Genomic DNA, 18,939 nt, shown 5'->3' with positions numbered 1-18,939 from the left:
CTGATTCCGTGGCATCATTGCAAATTTTATGAGGTATACACAACTTCAAATGTGGGAAGCTGAAGACGCTGTCAGGAGGCGGGCAATTTATAGGTTACATGGAATCATAGACGTAGGAACGTTTCAAAAAGTGTGTGGGGGGGGGGCTAAGCTCAAGGTGTATTCAGGAACTTTTTCTGGGAAGCGAGCCCGATGACCGGAGGGGAGGGGCAGGGGGTAGAGATGGAGGTTGTTATCGCTCTTCATTCAAATGTTATGCCTGCTATGCGAGATATGCATCTAGAGCTGTTTATCACTGGTGCACAATCTTGCCTTTTTCACTCATCTGTCATTTGGCAAATATGGCTTTCCAGCTTCCCTAGATTATTTGTTCATTTTAACATTGTCTTTCCTGGGGAGGCCAAATTCCACGAGCGGGTAGGCATTTGGGGTCAGTAAGGAAGCATCTGCCTCCACAGTGTAGATGCCAAAATACGGCCTGCATATAGGCTAGTGGGAATTTTGAAAGTGGGTCGATGGCTCACAGTGCGACAGGTTTTTCATGCGCCTTCATTTCGCTGGCTGCTTTTCAAGAGATGAGGCTTGTATCATTTTAGGCGGAAACAAATTCGAGAGCTTGAAACTGCTAGAAACAATGTTACAAAAGCCATAAGACCGAAGATTCTCTTTTAAGAACCAAGCGCTATAATAAGGCCCATCTGTCATATGTTCCTTATCTGGGCCCTGCTCCTGTCCGCCGTCGTTGGCCACCGCCCTGGCCCGAATGCCTGCCGCATGACTGACTGCGAACTGATTGTATCACTGCTTTGTTGCATACTTTTGGACCAGCGTTAATACTTCATGGTGTGTGAAACATGTGCTGCACACCTGGAACAGTATCTTTTTCCGAATTATCTTCCCTCACACCACACCATCGCAGAAAAATAGCCTCCGCGAAGCCGTCTGCCTTAGGTATTAATTGGTCCAACGGACACTTCATTGCCCACCATGCAACGTATACGACTTGATCTGCTTTTGTGTGTAGGCAAGGGCGTAGCCAGAGCCTTGCCAAGGGAGGACGCAAGGTTGACAAAAACCATCTTATGGTGAACCCCCTCTCTCAATCCCCGGACATAGCTTACTTGTTAACAAGGGACACAGTTTTCTTCCTTTTATTGTTATTTTTACCTTGTAACCAGAACAGAAACCAGGAGCTACCGTGAGCTCAATTCTGTTTGTATTATGAGAGAGAAATATATAATATATCTAATATATATATATAATATATCTAAATATATAGTATATTATATGTAATATAATATGTAATATATATAATATAATAAACTGCAAAAATTAGGCGTTGAGTGACTGCATGTAAGAGATCATCGGCACGCTTAACTTACAATGGCTAGTTGACTCTTTCTAAACCGATAGGTTTCAGAAGCTTTGTCAAAATTGTGATCTGGGTTCTACAGACATTGCGGACATCGCGAAGACAGATTGTAGATCGATGTGTTTGACCCAAATTTGAAGATGAAAATTGATTGAAGATCAAGTGGTCAACAACGCGTATTAACATGGCCACGCCACGTTTGTCTAAGACTGTTCACCATTCAGTCAGAATCGATTAGTGCTACAATTTATGTAACGTGTTTTTTACATGCGCGCTCGCAAATTTTAGCAACGAAAACCTCGACACCAAGCATTGCAGTCTCCGTGGTTCGCCGAGCGTTACCCCAATAACTAATATTTAGCCGTGGCCCATGGGTGCACGAAAATGATGACGGTTCTGAAGTGATTACCTCGAAACACTTAAATCGACTAGGAGTGCAAGTCATGTGACATAATTGTGAGCACCCGCACTTGGAAATCTTAGAAACTCCAGCCTCGACCCCAGGCGTTGCAGTCTCCGTAGGGAGCGCAGCGTCAGCCTATCAGCTAATATTAAGTTGTGGCCAACGGATGGACGAAAATGAAAACGCTTCTGAACAACTATTCTTGAACGCTTCATGACATCAGATGTTACATTTAGAAGGCAGTCTTAACGCATATTTCACGTGTGCAATTTTTAGACTGATGAAAAGTACGGATTGGCCCTTAAACCACCGTGAAGTGGGGCTGGAATCTGGTGGTTGGACTGGAAGAGTGAAGTTAAAATCTCTATTTGTCGCGTTTTGCAACTATCCATCTATCCAGAAGACATATTGACACGGCGCCCGCCGTCTGGCGGCACTTGCAGTGGCCAAAACTTTTCGGTTTTACGAAAGTTGCAGCCCAGACCATCCTTGTCCTTGCTCTTGAGGTTGCCGGCGGGCATGTTCAAGCCTTCTGATGTAATTTTTTCAATAATACATTCTCAAAAAATGAACGTTCTCAGGCAAACATGGCATGACCTTGCTCGTTTTTTAAGCTCATTTCGACCTACTCTATTCAACAGTAATGAGACACCCATTTACTCGACAATAACGAGGCCCCTTATTTCCTTCTGGGCAAGGAGCCTCTCGAGTAGAACACCAGGGTTACCTTACCGTTTCCGGCAAAGGGCTGAAGGGCCATTCCGTCCCATCGCGAAGTGTATTCTGGCTATCATTCTGGTGGCACGGGTCGGGATCTCCCGGTCGATCCGGAGGCCATTAGAAGGATATATCATATCACATTGTTCCCATTCCTGACATGGGGGGCCTTCTGACCCGTGCAGTTAGCCCCGCATCAGCACAGGAACCCTCAATGACGCAACAACATCCCTGATCACCGCAGGTAGTTCGATAGTTGTCACATAGATTCCAGTTCCGCGTTCTTTCTGTGTTCTTCAGAGATATTGAGTTCTCCTTGACTGTAGATTGTAGATGAAAATGGGTTCCTAATTTGTAATAGCATGACTAAGCCATGTTCGTCTTAAAATGCCCAAGATCCTGTCAGAGCTGATTACCGATAAGAAAACTGCGTAATACGGTGTTGAACATGCGTGCTCGCGAGTGATCGCAACAACAGCCTCGACGCCCGGCGTTGCAGTCTCCTGGCCGTGCGGCGTCTGCCTTGCGGCTGTAACACTAAGCAATAGCCAATGAGCAAGTGAAGAATATGACGCATCTTAAGGGAGATGGCTGGTGAACTAGATTAATCGGCATGCATGCTTAATGTAGTGCAAAAGTAAGCCAAATGCGACCTTAATCTGAAAAGTGGTGGGGGGGGGGGGGGAGTGCCAGTTAACATTGCTGCCCCCCCTCCCCACCTTGAAAAGTGGGGGGCCATGGAATGATGGCGACTGTTTTAATGCGGTGCACAAGGCCAAATATTGAATGACTTCGAGCGCGCGCGCACACGAGCAATGCTCGAAGAGTCGTTTTGCAGCTCGCGGCGCCACGGGACAGCCAAATCACAATCGTCGAAATCAATTTGACGAGGAGTTTGCCGCTCTCTCCCTCCGCCCGTTTCCAGAGCTAGATGCTGATCTCCATCCAACACGTTGAATACGATATTGGTAGGCCATGACCTTGGGAGATGTCCGGCATCGCCTTGGAACTAATTGAGAGGTGGCTGCGGAATGCAGATCCTCTGAGCAAGTGGAAGAGTGCTTAGCGGAAACCATTGTTGCTGTTGTTTGGTGCTGAAGCTGAACCCTAAACTTTCTGATGAGGAATATTTTGCATACGAGGGTTCCCCGGAAGGAAATACAAGAACTTCCTCGCTGCCCTCCCACATCCACATTGGGGAGTAAAACCATGTGTAGCATTTTTTGTCTAACGCGCCTCGTTGCATCATTCGTTTTGGCTTCCAAAACCGCCCCTAGGAAGTATTTGCTTTCTCAGAGGATAAAAGAAAACGCTATTATGCCTGCAGGAGGCCTTCGCATTTAGTAGCGCATATCGCTTTCGTCTACCTGGCAGTATCACGGCACCATTTATGGTGAATCCCAGTCAGTTAGAACTCCCAGGTTGATCTTGAGATATTTGGTTAAAAAGTCTCCGGCGACTGGGATCCAAAAATACGCCTGCTTGCACGCGAGACCGTACGCACGCGTGTGCGTAACGCGAGTCACGGGGAGAAGCAGTTGGAGTCCGGTCGTGGGATTCTGAGCAGCTATTACAGTATGTATATAGCGGAAAAGCTCCTGCTGTTATAGAGGCCCTTCTCTGTGTTCATATGACAGCTGGATTGGGTTGTTGATCTATCGTGCTGAAACGAAGAGTAAAACTTGCTAAAATAGGTCTTACAAAGAGTGGAAATTTTTCATGCGCTCGGGAGGCTCACGTTGTGCTGACGTGCTTATTTTGTGTTTCTTAAAGGACTTTGGTAAATTGCGGTAGTTGCACATTATCTAACGATTTGCTTTGCTAGACATGCAATGCTGACTATTCTTGCCGGTTGTGCTGGAAGTAGCACTCTGCTATATGACTTAATATAGCAGTAGCTATAGCTATATATATATATATATATATATATATATATATATATATATAGCTGCAGCAGTAGCAGTAGCACTCTGCTATATGACTTCATGCTACTTCTGGACATTTCTTTGTGATCTAGTTAAGGCATGAATTTTTTTGGATGGTTGTGTCAGAAATAATAAAATTGTCCTAACTGCCATGATTCAAAATTGTGTTTGGGGTTGTGGCAGTGTAACTCATTTTTGCATACAATTTTTGCTCATATACATTCAAACTGTGTGAGCTAAGGTTTAAATGTACCAAGGTGATTTCTGAGATACTTCTTAAGTACTTAGTTCATGTAAGAGTACTCTTAATTTATCAATCAGCTATAAAAGTACATCACTGTTTTCTCTCTCTGTGGTCTGCAGTGAGTGTGGATGTATTGCAGCTGCCATCTAGTACCAGCAAGGAAATTTGCATTAAATGTATGTGAATGCTGGTGCCTTTTTTCTTTCTTACAATGCATGGCAAAAGGTTATGTTTGTGAAATGTTATGATTCAAATTGATAGTGTAGTTGCATCCATGTATTGTGCTACCTCAGTATTGAGTTAAACTGTAATGGCCTACAGCTTATTGAATGAATTGTAAGATCACAAAGCCACCTATGTGTTAGCTAAGGAAACCCTCACCAGTCAGCATGCTGACAGCAGTGATGACTTCTGTAATGGCCAGACTTTGTTTCCCCCAACTGGATTGGAAAGTGCACCCCTGCTTCATGTAGAGAGTGAAAGGTGTGAGATATCAGCAGTGAGCAAACATATTCAAAGAAGGCATGCTTAGCATTTTCCCAGATCCGGCAATACTGCTAGGAGAAATAATACAAAGTGAGTGAAAATATTTGAAAGTGAGGTAAAGCAACAGATACAGATATTACTAAAGTGGGCAATTTTGTTACAAATATCCTCAGAAATAGCCAGGATATAACTTTTTTCTGCTTAGGAGGTAGGAAAGCATAGGCTTAAATGAGCTTTTCTGGAAATAAGCCTGCTGGGAATAGACTGATTATATGTCTGAAAAATAGACCTGATTGAAGGCCTTTTGAGATGAGGCCTTTTAGCCTTTTGAGAGGAGGCCTGTTATAACCTGGCTTTGTGTCTAGGTGTTAAGTCTGTGGGTCTGCTGGTTGCAAGTTATGTGATTATAGCTTTTAGAGCCAACTTTGATCCAATGAAATGTGATTTCTTTAGATAACTTTGTGTCTGACCGTGGTAGATATTGCTCTGGAGGATGTTTGATTTAGTGTATATGATAAAAATAGAAACAATAGAGGTATTAAAGCATTTTGCAGGGCAGGTCATTTATACCCCCATGTTTATGGTTTTGGGACTATGAATGTGCTTTGCATGGGTGATTAAAGTGTAACTAATGTTGTGGTGTTTAAAGCCTATGGCTCCTCAGACTGGATGTATGTGTGTATGTATTATGGTAGAAGGAAAAACACATATCTGCAATGAAGACACACATACAAAACACACCTGAGTTATATGCACATGCATGCACACATGCACACACATACACCATGGTTTAAATTTTTGCTTACATGTCACCATATTCCTATTGTTCACCAACTTGTGGCAAGTGCAGTACTTTAAATGATACAGCCAGTTGTTCTTCTTAAGTGTATGTTGAGGGGCTGTTTCAAATTATAATGCTATAAATAGTTAATTCATTGTGCAGTTCCACTGTTTATGAATACAAAGTGCAGAATCCCAAAATGTAACCTTTCTATTCACACCTACATTTCAACTTGGCCTCTGATAGCACCATTCCACCACCCTAGCTCCCATGCTATATTATCATAACCAATACACCATACCATGCCATGCTGTAGCAACATGTTATCATGCATATGTTTTTTATGGTTGCATGTAGTCAGTTCATCTGAATCCCACCACCTGCCCCACAAGAGTGGAGTGATGTCTGTAGGCTGGTGCCAGTGCCCTGTGTGGGCCCGGGCCGAACTGCGTCTGGCGAGGGTCCGGCAGTGCCCACTCAGGTCAATGTGAGATGGTACGTCCGGTGTCGGCCGGCGACACCGGAGCCGCCGCGTGCGGCGTCGCCGGCCGGCTCCTTCCGGTCGGCCTCGGCGCCCGCTGTTGCCAGGGTCGGCACCGCGCCGCGCCGGCCGACACCGCGTCCGTGTGTCGCCCGGCCGCTGGCTGGCTGACTGGCTGTGTCCGTGCCCGGCCGCTGGCTGGCTGACTGTGTCTGTGCCTGGCTGCTGGCTGGCTGTGTCCATGCCAAGCAACTGGCTAACTGGCTGTATCCGTGCCTGGCCTGGCTGTATCCGTGCCTGGCCGCTGGCTGGCTGTGCCCGTGCCCAGCCACTGGCTGGCTGTGTCCGTGCCTGTCCACTAGCTGGCTGTGTCCGTGCCCATCCGCTGGCTGGCTGTGTACGTGTTCGGCCGCTGGCTGGCTGTGTCCGTGCCCGGCCGCTGGCTGGCCGTATCCGTGCCCAGCCACTGTCTGGCTATGCCCGTGCCCAGCCGCTGTCTGGCTGTGCCCGTGCCCGGCCGCTGGCTGGCTGGCTGGCTGTGTCCGTGCCCAGCCACAGACTGGCTGTGTCCGTGCCCGGCCGCTGTCTGACTGTACCCGTGCCCGGCCATTGGCCGGATGTGTCCGTGCCCAGCTGCTGGCTGGCTGTGTCCGTGCCCGTCCATTAGCTGGCTGGTGTGCTCCTGTCCGTGCCGTCCGCTGGCTGGCTGTGTTGCCCAGCCGCTGGCTGGCTGTGCCCGGCCGCTGACGACCGTGCACATTTCAGCGCGATGCCGCCGATGCCGCCGTCGCCGGTGCCGACGGTGCCGCCGACCGCAGCCGATGTGTGCCCCGCCCGGCGGCGCACCCTCTCCAGCTCGTCCCACTCGCTGGACCCGGCCCAGTTTGTGCGGCCCGACCTGCCGGCCAAGTGCAGCTGGAAGGCCGGTGCGCCGGCCGAGCAGAGCCCGCACACGCGCCGCTCGGTGTCAGTATGGGAGAGAGGGCAAGGGCTCGGTCTCAGGGCGGGGGGGGGGGGGGGGCGGGGGAACTTGGAGGCTTTGCTCTGGTGGTGTCAGTGGTTTGATGACAGGGTCATTGATGGTGTTTCGTGGAGTGGATGTGCTGGTCTGCTGAGGTTACCCACTTCCTGGTGTCGGTGACTGAGAGAGTGAGATCTGGGGACTGGGGCACTCAAAAAGGTCTGCCGTTGCTTGTCTTGTCGGACGATGACGGCATTGGAAGTTGAGTATTACTGATCCTGTATCTCGCAGAGCAGGAAATGCTTGCTGCTGTGAATGACCTAGCCATGGTGGATATTTCTTAGCTTTCGTTTGTGGGCTTGACCGTTGGAATCTGACTCACGTAGCCCATAGCGGCAAGGCTGGTGTACCATAAGATTGCAAATTCACAGCTGTTTCGTTTCCGGTGCAGGCGAGAGGAGTACCAGATCATGCCCAACATTCTGCATCAGATTGGCCGCACGCCTATGGTCCGCCTCAACAGGATTCCACAGAGCTTAGGCATCAAGTGTGAAGTGTGTAAGTACTCATTGGACCAACTCTGGTGTATTTATTGCGCTGTCTTCTCTGGTTTGACTGGTGTTACAAGCGAGTGGTTGCTGTAATGAGGTTAAACGCGATGTTCTTCGTATTTCCTGCAACGAGAGGCGTATGAGACATATTACAGCTCTGGCCCTTTGTCACATCTCCTTGTTTAAGCAGTGCGAGTTATTTGAACCTGCTCGCTCAAGTAAAATTGCATGGCTTCCCCCACTCTGGGGATTGTAAGTGTGATAGCCGCAGTGTGGAGGGGCCGCCCTGGCGGTGGTGCAGTGACCGGGTACAGGGACAACTTCCGGCGCAGCCGTGTGTCGTATGTTAGTGTGACAGTGTGGCAGCGGCGGTGGTGCAGTGACTGGGCACGGGGATGGCTCCCAGACGTGTGTCTTGTGTTGGTGTGGCAGTGTGGCGGCGGCGGTGGTACAGTGACCGGGCGCAGGGACATCTTCCGCACGTGCGTCGTGTGCTGGTGTGGCAGTGTGGCAGCAGCGACGGTGCTGAGCTGATGCGCTCTCGCCCCGCAGTGGTCAAGTGCGAGTACTTCAACGCGGGCGGCAGCGTCAAGGACCGGATCGCGCTGCGCATGGTGGAGGACGCCGAGAAGCAGGGTCTGCTGAAGCCCGGCTCCACGCTGATCGAGCCCACGTCGGGCAACACGGGTACGGTCCGGGCGCCCCTGAGTCACGCTCTGCATCTCTGCGGCACGCACCGCCACCGACGGCCGCCGCCTGGTGCCGCTACAGTCGGCGTGCCCGGGCATGATCGCGGGGACTCGCACATGCCATGCCATGTCGTCATGTCAGATTGGGAGCCCCTAGTGTCCCGCCAGCTGCTGATGTTGGTCTGGTCGGATCACTCTGCGACATAGCAGCGCGACCCTGCCCGAGTGGGGCGGGCAGCTGCTGGAGCAGGCTGAACGGCAGGTGCTAGGTGGTCGGCACGTGTGAAGCGCGCCATGCTGGTCCCAGCTGCATCTGCCCCGTGTGTGCGGACAGGTATCGGCCTGGCGCTGGCCGCCGCCGTCAAGGGCTACCGCGCCATCATCGTCATGCCGGAGAAGATGTCCAACGAGAAGGTGGCCACGCTGCGCGCGCTGGGCGCCGAGATCGTGCGCACGCCCACCTCGGCGTCGTGGGACTCGCCCGAGAGTCATATCTCGGTGGCGCAGCGGCTGCAGGTCTGGCGCGGGTGGTGGCCTCTGGGGCTGTGGGGCCGGTCAGCCGCGCCGCTGGCGTCTCGCGGACGCGGTCTGCACCGCCAGTGGCGGCTCGCGGACGTGGTCATTTGCTCCGATGGCGGCTCGCGGACGTGGTCTGCCGTGCCGATGGCGGCTCGCGGACGTGGTCTGCCGCGCCGCTGGCGGCTCGCGGACGTGGTCTGCCGCGCCGCTGGCGGCTCGCGGACGTGGTCTGCCGCGCCGCTGGCGTCCAGTCTGCCGGTTGGACGCGGCCGTGTCCGCCTGGTGGTGTCCGCTCGGGGCCCCATGGATAGGGCTTATGATGTCCACGCGACGGAGCGGAGCCGCTGCACTGTAATATCCCTGAATAGGGATATAAATAGATATTCCTCAAGGAGGAGGAATAGTCTTTTTTTGGCATAATAATTTCCTTCGCTGAGAAGTCTCATTCCGTCCAGAAACGTGTTCCCTATAATGTGCTAGCTTTCATATGCTAGAGGATCAGGGGATAGTATACAACTGCCTGACCTCCTCCCCGATATAACCTTGCCGTACGTGCACGACTGACGAGCAGCCTCGTGGAGCGCCACCGGTGCACGATACACGCGTGTGATGACGTTGCAGAGGGAGATCACGGACGCCGTGATCCTGGACCAGTACCGTAACCCGGGCAACCCGCTGGCGCACTACGACACCACCGGCGAGGAGATCCTGCAGCAGTGCCAGGGCCGCGTCGACATGGTTGTGCTCGGTCAGTGCACGTGCGATGCGCTGGGACGGACCTGCTTTCTGACTGTAACGTTATCTAGGTTTGTGGGATGGGGGTCCAATCAGCGGTGTGCCTGATAAGCTGCTAGCGTTTCGCCGGGCAGTCAAGTTCTCGTTTCCTGCAATGAAATATTGCAACAAGCTTTAAAAAACAAGACTGTTATGTCAGCATGATGGTTTGTTTGAGTGTTTCCAGGTTGTTTTACCCATGACTTACTTACCCAGTTGTCGACGGTCCACCCCTTCGCGAGGTCTGACCCTTGTGAGACTGACCGGAGCACGTGCCGCAGGCGCCGGTACGGGCGGCACGGCCACCGGCGTGGGGCGCAAACTGCGCGACGCCGGCTCCGACTGCGTGGTGGTCGGCGTCGACCCGTACGGCTCGATCCTGGCGCACGAGCCGCATGAGACGGTCGACGGGCAGTTCTACGAGGTGGAGGGCATCGGCTACGACTTCTACCCCACAGTGCTCGGTAGGGCGGCGTCACCGCACGGACGGGCGCGACGGGACGGAACGGGCTGCGAGCTGCTGGACGGGCGACTGGCTGAGATAGTGGGTTGTTCCGTGTCATGCTGTTTTGCTGAACTTGGTGGGCCGTTCTGTGTCATGTTGTTTTGCTGAACTTGGTGGGCCGTTCCGTGTCATGTTGTTTTGCTGAACTTGGCGGGTCGTTCCAACCGCGTTTGGGAGCACGATTCGTGTTGTCAGGGCGCGCATAGCGGTGGTGGGACACTTAAGAATGAGAAGGGTGTTTTCGTTTGTTTTCCGTCATCAGATTTTGCAGTTTGTTTTCCCTACTGATGGGACTGTGCGGCCGGCGTTGTCTGTTGTGAAAGCGTCACGCAGAGTCTGACTGCACTGCGTCCGGTGAGCCGCCGCTGTGGTCAGCCCGGCGACCTCCGGAGAGAAGCCGGGCCCGCCGGCCGCTGACGCTCGCCGCGCTGCGTTCCCCCAGACAAGTCTGTGGTGAGCCGGTGGATCAAGTGCGGCGACCGCGACTCGCTGCTGATGTGCCGCCGACTGATCCGCGAGGAGGGCCTGCTGTGCGGCGGCAGCAGCGGCTCGGCGGTCTGGGCCGCCTGCCAGGTACCGCGCCCATCGGTCGGCGCAGGGCTGCACCCCTCCGGCCGCCGGGCCGACCTGTCTCTGTGTGGGGGTTCAGGCTGCTCTGTTGTGCCGTGGCCTGCGACGCTTTCGGGCCCGGCTCGGTGTCGGGTGTGGGAGCTCTCTCCGCGGTACCACTGGGAGTGGGGCACAAAGGTGTAGTAGTGAGAACGCGGATGTCGTGATCGAAAGTCCCGTGGTTTGGTTACTGATCTATCTTCGTTCGCTCAAGTGGTCTCGGCCGCAGGCGGCGCCTGCTGCTCTGGCCCGCACCCGTGCCTCAGGCTCTGACTGCTCCCCGCCGCCGCCCGCAGGCGGCACTGGCTGCTCTGGCCCGCACCCGTGCCTCAGGCTCTGACTGCTCCCTGCCCCCGTCCGCAGGCGGCGTGTGCCGCTCTGGCCCGAACCCGTGCCTCAGGCTCTGACTGCTCCCCGCCCCCGTCCGCAGGCGGCGCTGGCTGCTCTGACCCGCACCCGTGCCTCATACTCTGACTGTTCTCTACCCCCGCCCACAGGCGGCGCGTGCTGCTCTGGCCCGCCCCCATGCCTCAAGCTCTGACTGTTCCCCGCCCCCGCCCGCAGGCGGCGCGTGCTGTTTTGACCTGCACCCATGCCTCAGGCTCTGACTGTTCCCTGCCCCCGTCCGCAGGTGGCGCGTGCCGCTCTGACTGCTCCTTGTCCCCGCCCACAGGCCGCGCGTGCTGCTCTGGCCTGCACCCGTGCCACAGGCTCTGACTGTTCCCCGCCCCGCCCGCAGGCGGCGCGCTGATCTGCCGGCCGAGGCCCGCTGTCGTCGTCGTGCTGCCGGACAGCGTGCGCAACTACATGACCAAGTTCCTGGACGACGATTGGATGGAGCAGCGCCAGTTCATCGACGGCACGCTCAAGACCGACAAGGACTCGTGGTAAGGCAGCCGCCGGACGAGGGCGGGCGCGCATGCGCTCTGGCGCGGCGACAGACTGCACGGTGTGCCGGGGCCTCCCTCGGGAGCCGGCCCACTGAATGTCTTCCCACCAGGTGTTCAGGAGCTGCCCTGCTGACATGCTGCCCACCAGGGGGCGCCAAGCACTCAGTTGGGTCTGGCGTGGCAAGCTAGTGTGTACAGGAGTGGAGTTTGGATGCAGGGGTTCGTTGAGCGGTGATCGAAGTCGCTGTTTCGAAAGACATTTAGTATGTGGCCCGTTCCGTTACAGCTTAAGTCGGGTTTTATTCGTGTTCCAAAACTGGTTGTCTTGACAAGCCCCGATTGGTCTGTCGTCGTCGCCGAGTTTCGGGACAAGCGGGCGGTTGATTAAGATTCGTATTTGATTTCCTGGCCTCACTAATAAATTTTCTCTGTACTCTGTTTCTTCAATAATTTTCGCCCAAGTATACAAGCTAGGCTGACCCATCCGCCTACTCTATTCTGACTGGCTTACTTATTTCCTGTTCCACGGCTAAATGTAGGTGTACGGTGTGGTCACTGCCAGCCCGTTGTGTTCGAAAAGTTAACGTAGGCCTAGTGTTGGTGCATGAAAATATTCGCATCAAAGCTGGTGAGGTATGCTCGTTTTGCCGGCATGAGGCTGAATGCCTCTGATACCGCACGAACGGCACGGGGAGGGGAGCCTCCCTGCCGTTTTGGGATCTGACATGCATTACGGCGACTCTGTTACGTGCCGCACGCCTAGCTCTCAGTCCTCGCAGCATAACCAACGGCTCCACATAGAAGCTGCACTTCACAGAAAGTATCGGATGCCAGATAACCAGCAGTGCCGTGGCGCAATACTGGAATGTGTACGGAACGCACTGGTTCGGCCGCCCCGCCGCCGGCGCCGGCCCGTCCTTAACGCTCGCGGTGCCGCCCAGGTGGTGGAACCAGAAGGTGTCGCTGCTGGACGTGGCCACGCCGCTGACGGTGCTGCCGAGCGTCTCCTGCCAGGACGCCATCGACATCATGAACCGCGAGGGCTTCGACCAGCTGCCCGTGGTCGACCAGCAGGGGTGAGGTGATCCCCGACCCCCGTCTATCGGCGTGTGTTACCGACGGCCGGCCAGTCACGGCCCGTGGATCACCACCAGCGCGAGGCGTCGCGCCTCCCGCCAGCGTCAGGTGGCCGCCATGTCTGGGCCTGTCATGTCATGTCACGCTGTCTGGACCGTCAGGAGCCCAGTGTTGTGTGGCGTTGCCGCGTCGGCTGTTGCGGACCGCCTGCTGATCTGTGTGGTTGCGCGGCCTCAGCGGGGCGCTGCACGTCCACACGCACGTGGACGTGCGGTTGTTGAATCCGCACGGGCCATCCGTTGATACAGCAAGGCCAGCCTTGTCCAGCGTACACGAGTGCCTGCCTCTCGCAGTCCAAGGAAGCTGTCGCCGTCCATGCGACGGATGTGTATTGGTGACCCTTCCACTTGTGCGCTGCTCTTCTTACCTGTCGACGGTTCTTCCTGACGGTCGTGGCGTCCCCCTGACTTCGGTGTGCCCCCCCCCTCCCCGACGATGGTGTGCCCCCCTGACGGCGGCATGTCCCCTGACGGGGCGTGTCTCCCTTGACGGCAGCATGTCTCCCTCTGCCCGGACCGGCGTGTTCCCCCTGACCGGTGTGTCCCTCTGACGGCGGTGTGTCTCCCTGACTTCGGTTGTGTCCCCTGACGGCGGCGTGTCCCCCTGACTTCGGTGTGTCCCCCTGACGGCGACGTGTCCCTCTGACGGCGGTGTGTCCCCCTGACGGCGGTTTGTCTCCCTGACGGCGGTGTGTCCCCCTGACGGCGGTGTGTCCTCTGACGGCGGCGTGTCCCCCTGACGGCGGCGTGTCCCCCTGACGGCGGCGTGTCCCTCTGACGGCAGCGTGTCTCCCTGACGGCGGTGTGCTCCCCTAACAACGGCGTGTCTCCTGACGGCGGAGTGTCCCCCTGACGGCGGTGGTCCCTCTGACGGCGGCGTGTCCCCCTGACGGCGGTGTGCTCCCCTAACAACGGCGTGTCTCCCTGACGGCGGTGTGTCCCCCTGACGGCGGTGTGTCCCTCTGACGGCTGCGTGTCCCCCTGACGGCGGTGTGCTCCCTAACAACGGCGTGTCTCCCTGACGGCGGTTGTGTCCCCCTGACGGCGGTGTGTCCCTCTGACGGCGGTGTGTCCCTCTGACGGCGGCGTGTCTCCCTGACGGCGGTGTGTCCCTCTGACGGCGGCGTGTCCCCCTGACGGCGGTGTGCTCCCCTAACAACGGCGTGTCCCCCTGACGGCGGTGTGTCCCCCTGACGGCGGTGTGCTCCCCTAACAACGGCGTGTCCCCCTGACGGCGGTGTGTCCCCTGACGGCGGTGTGCTCCCCTAACAACGGCGTGTCCCCCTGACGGCGGTGTGTCCCCCTGACGGCGGTGTGCTCCCCTAACAACGGCGTGTCCCCTGACGGCGGTGTGTCCCGCTGACGGCGGTGTGTCCCCCTGACGGCGGTGTGGACCCCTAACCGCGGCGTGTCCCCCTGACGGCGGTGTGTCCCCCTGACGGCGGGTGGTCCCCCTGACGGCGGTGTGCTCCCCTAACAACGGCGTTCCCCTGACGGCGGTGTGTCCCCCTGACGGCGGTGTGCTCCCCTAACAACGGCGTGTCTCCCTGACGGCGGTGTGTCCCCCTGACGGCGGTGTGCTCCCTAACAACGGCGTGTCTCCCTGACGGCGGTGTGTCCCCCTGACGGCGGTGTGCTCCCCTAACAACGGCGTGTCCCCCTGACGGCGGTGTGTCCCCCTGACGGCGGTGTGCTCCCCTAACAACGGCGTGTCTCCCTGACGGCGGTGTGTCCCCCTGACGGCGGTGTGCTCCCCTAACAACGGCGTGTCCCCCTGACGGCGGTGTGTCCCCCTGACGGCGGTGTGCTCCCCTAAAACGGCGTGTCTCCCTGACGGCGGCGTGTCCCCCTGACGGCGGCGTGTCCCCCTGACGGCGGTGTGTCCCCCTGACGGCGGTGTGCTCCCCTAACAACGGCGTGTCTCCCTGACGGCGGTGTGTCCCCCTGACGGCGGTGTGCTCCCCTAACAACGGCGTGTCCCCCTGACGGCGGTGTGTCCCTCTGACGGCGGTGTGTCCCCCTGACGGCGGTGTGCTCCCCTAACAACGGCGTGTCTCCCTGACGGCGGTGTGTCCCCCTGACGGCGGTGTGCTCCCCTAACAACGGCGTGTCTCCCTGACTGCGGTGTGTCCCTCTGACGGCGGTGGTGTCCCCCTGACGGCGGTGTGCTCCCCTAACAACGGCGTGTCTCCCTGACGGCGGTGTGTCCCCCTGACGGCGGTGTGCTCCCCTAACAACGGCGTGTCTCCCTGACGGCGGTGTGTCCCCCTGACGGCGGTGTGTCCCCCTGACGGCGGTGTGTCCCTCTGACGGCGGCGTGTCCCCCTGACGGCGGCGTGTCTCGCTGACGGCGGTGTGTCCCCCTGACGGCGGTGTGCTCCCCTAACAACGGCGTGTCTCCCTGACGGCGGTGTGTCCCCCTGACGGCGGTGTGCTCCCCTAACAACGGCGTGTCTCCCTGACGGCGGCGTGTCCCCCTGACGGCGGTGTGTCCCTCTGACGGCGGCGTGTCCCCCTGACGGCGGCGTGTCTCGCTGACGGCGGTGTGTCCCCCTGACGGCGGTGTGCTCCCCTAACAACGGCGTGTCCCCCTGACGGCGGCGTGTCTCCCTGACGGCGGCGTGTCCCCCTGACGGCGGTGTGTCCCTCTGACGGCGGCGTGTCCCCCTGACGGCGGCGTGTCTCGCTGACGGCGGCGTGTCCCCCTGACGGCGGTGTGTCCCCCTGACGGCGGTGTGCTCCCCTAACAACGGCGTGTCTCCCTGACGGCGGTGTGTCCCCCTGACGGCGGTGTGTCCCTCTGACGGCGGCGTGTCCCCCTGACGGCGGTGTGCTCCCCTAACAACGGCGTGTCTCCCTGACGGCGGTGTGTCCCCCTGACGGCGGTGTGTCCCTCTGACGGCGGTGTGTCCCCTGACGGCGGTGTGCTCCCTAACAACGGCGTGTCTCCCTGACTGCGGTGTGTCCCCCTGACGGCGGTGTGTCCCTCTGACGGGTGGTCCCCCTGACGGCGGTGTGCTCCCCTAACAACGGGTGTCTCCCTGACGGCGGTGTGTCCCCTGACGGCGGTGTGTCCCTTGCGCGGCGTGTCCCCTGACGGCGGTGGACCCCGAACACGGCGCATGGTGACCCGGCGGCGTCCTGATGGCTAAGATCGTGAGCCGCCGGGTGTCGCCGGCGTCGACGGCGGCGTGTCCCCCTGAGGCGGTGTGTCCCCTGCGCAGGACGTACGCGGCATGGGCCTGGCGTCTGAGGCCATGTAGCCGCGTGTCGCCGGCGTCGCGGGAGCATGGGTGGCATGTGCGGGGCGTAGCTCAGTCGGCGGCACCTGTCGGCATGGGCCGAGTACACCCTCCGTGTTAACACGCAAATGTCCAGACATGCACCATGCGTCACCTTCAGCAGTCGGGGGAACTTTATTTCATGTGTTCCCGAGGGACAAATTCCATGTGATGCTTGCTTCATTTATTAGGAGCTATTTATTTTTATTGATTAAGTGTTGATTGTGGCCCCCACACTTGGCACTTAAAGCGGCATCCTTTCAGCAAACAAAATGTGAATACAAAATGGCGGCTCATCATCCAGCGTCGGTGGTCGTGATCGCAGACTTTGCAGTCGGTTGAAGTAATCTGAACAACTGAAATACAGCGATTGATCAAGGAGCCCCTCCTTATGTACCGGTGTCCTCGTATGATGGTGTAGTCGTAGCGAGATGCGCGTTGGACGAGAGCATGAACTACATAAATGTGCACGATCTACATTGCAGGTGCTCTACAGTCAGTTCCACAAGGTGCCGCTGGACAAAACGTTGGGCACCCTCTCCAGGATTCTAGAGAAGGACCACTTCGCGCTCATCGTGCATGACCAGAAGCTGTGTAAGTTGACGGTGACGGAACATTGACACCGTCATGGTGATTGATTTATGCCACTCTTCCTGATGATTTATGCCACTCTTCCTGAATTCAAACGCAGCCTTATTCACCGAACGAACTTTTTCTGGCACGAATAACGCCGTCTTCTGCGAGGCATTGCTGTTCGTACCACAGTTTTTACTGTTGTACTGTTTGCATCGGGAGGTTTTGCTCATATCACTACGATTTTCGTATTCATTTCGAGCTTAACGCAGTCAACGACTTTGTCCAACACACCCACGCACTGTTATCATGTAATCCCTTGTTGAGTCCACGTTCAGAAATGCATGCATCACATGCATCGGGACAGGCTGGTCTGCCGGTGCTTGCGGCGTCACCCTGACGCCGTGCGTGCCCTGCCGGCAGACGTCGACAAGAGTCAGGTGGAGACGAAGCAGGTCATCATCGGCATCGTGACGCAGATAGACCTGCTGTCGTACATTATGGCCGGCGAGGAAGGTCGTGCAGCGACGGGGGACCAGTGAGGCGGCGGCGGCGGCGGCCTGTCTGGGCTCCTGATCTCGGGGCACAGGGGCCGGCGGCGACGGGGGACCAGTGAGGCGGCGACGGCGGCGACGAGATGTCTGGGGTCCTGAGCCCGGGGGACAGGGGCCGGCGGCGACGGGGGACCAGTGAGGCGGCGGCGGCGGCGACGGCCTGTCTGGGCTCCTGACCCCGGGGCACATGGGCCGGTGGCGACAGGGGACCAGCGGATTCCTTACCCCGGGCACAGGGGCTGGCAGCGACGGAGGACCAGTGAGGCGGCGGCGGCGGCGGCGGCATGTCTGGGCTCCTGATCCAGGGCACAGGGGCCGGCGGCGATGGGGAACTGGTGAGGCGGCAGCGGCCTGTCTCGGCTTCTGACTCGTGGCAGAGGGGCTGGCAGCGCTCCCCGATCGCCCATGTGGGGGTGGGGGTGGGGCGGGGGGGGGGGGGGACGGCGTGTCGGGTTGGGGCTGACGGGTAGTGGCGGGCTGTGCTGATTGCAGGGCCGGGATGACCGGCGGCGCCAGTTTTGAAAAAGACACAGGAAAAGACATACGCGGTCTTGCTAGCTTTACACTCACTTAACCGTAACGGGAAGAGGGGCACGGGGAGACATTCTCTGTCTTTCTAGCTTTTAAGCTGGCGAGGGAGCTTGTGATAAGCAAGGAGTATTACAAATGAAGAAGGGTGTCCTTCCACACTTGCGGTTTACCGCAACGGGGGAAAACATTGGAAGAGACATACACTGTCTTGCTGGCCTTTAATTTGGTGAGGAAGCTTGTGAGCAGCAAGGGGCATTAAAGACGGAGAGGCGTGTATTAATACACTCACCGTTTACCTGTAAGCGGGAAAAAGACGGGGAAAGACAGGCACCGTCTTACCAGCTTTTTTCTTGGTGAGCAAGGTTGTGAGAAGCCAGAGGTATTACAGATGGAAAAACGTGTACTTCTACATTCGTTGTTCACTCTAACGGGTCGTTAGCGTGGCGTGGCGCAGGAAGCGTCGCCCCTGAGTGTGTTTATTGCCGTGTCTCTTGCCGCACTGTAGTGTAGCACGCTCGCTCCATGTCACAGGCTGCTCTAGCCATGCCTGTGCACACACAGACCAGACCACTGCAGTGGTCTGGTCTGAACACCCACTTGGTCATTGTGGTACCATTCTCTTGTGTACATATCACTGGGCGCGCAACTAGGCTTTAGCCTGGCTTGAAACCATTGTATATGTACATTTGATGTGCTTCTGTGCAGGGCTGGAGAGAGGGCTGGTATTCAGACCCTCCATGGGTCACCAAAAGGTAATGTCAGACTGACATATAGTTGTATATTATATATTTTGGATGTCAAGTTTTTGCTTGATGAATTGATTCCAGGCCTGTGTGCAGGGTCCTTGCTACTGTGTGGGCAGACATACAGGTGAATGTCTTATATTTGAGATCTGATTAGGACTTCACTTGATGAACAAATCTCCAGCCCTGTCCAGGGTCCTTGCTTCTTGGTGGA

General features: G+C 56.7%; 1 protein-coding gene across 1 annotated transcript; it reads left to right on the top strand.

Annotated features, from left to right (window-relative positions):
* The first annotated feature begins 3,964 nt into the window (after nucleotides 1–3,964).
* Nucleotides 3,965–17,859, top strand: LOC119094271 (cystathionine beta-synthase). The gene is made up of 14 exons (XM_037217345.1): nucleotides 3,965–4,067; nucleotides 7,175–7,375; nucleotides 7,822–7,928; nucleotides 8,474–8,608; nucleotides 8,945–9,126; nucleotides 9,751–9,877; nucleotides 10,185–10,367; nucleotides 10,851–10,981; nucleotides 11,381–11,383; nucleotides 11,774–11,904; nucleotides 12,849–12,984; nucleotides 16,268–16,302; nucleotides 16,746–16,918; nucleotides 17,321–17,859. The coding sequence occupies exons 2-14, from the start codon at nucleotides 7,179–7,181 to the stop codon at nucleotides 17,437–17,439; spliced, it is 1,659 nt and encodes a 552-aa protein (XP_037073240.1). The 5' UTR covers nucleotides 3,965–4,067; nucleotides 7,175–7,178; the 3' UTR covers nucleotides 17,440–17,859.
* Nucleotides 17,860–18,939: the final 1,080 nt, after the last annotated feature.

The sequence above is a fragment of the Pollicipes pollicipes genome, unplaced genomic scaffold, assembly GCF_011947565.3.
Source record: "Pollicipes pollicipes isolate AB1234 unplaced genomic scaffold, Ppol_2.1 Scaffold_4002;HRSCAF=4701_pilon_pilon_pilon, whole genome shotgun sequence".
Lineage (NCBI taxonomy): Eukaryota > Metazoa > Arthropoda > Thecostraca > Pollicipedomorpha > Pollicipedidae > Pollicipes > Pollicipes pollicipes.
This window is presented reverse-complemented; position numbering and strand designations above follow the sequence as displayed.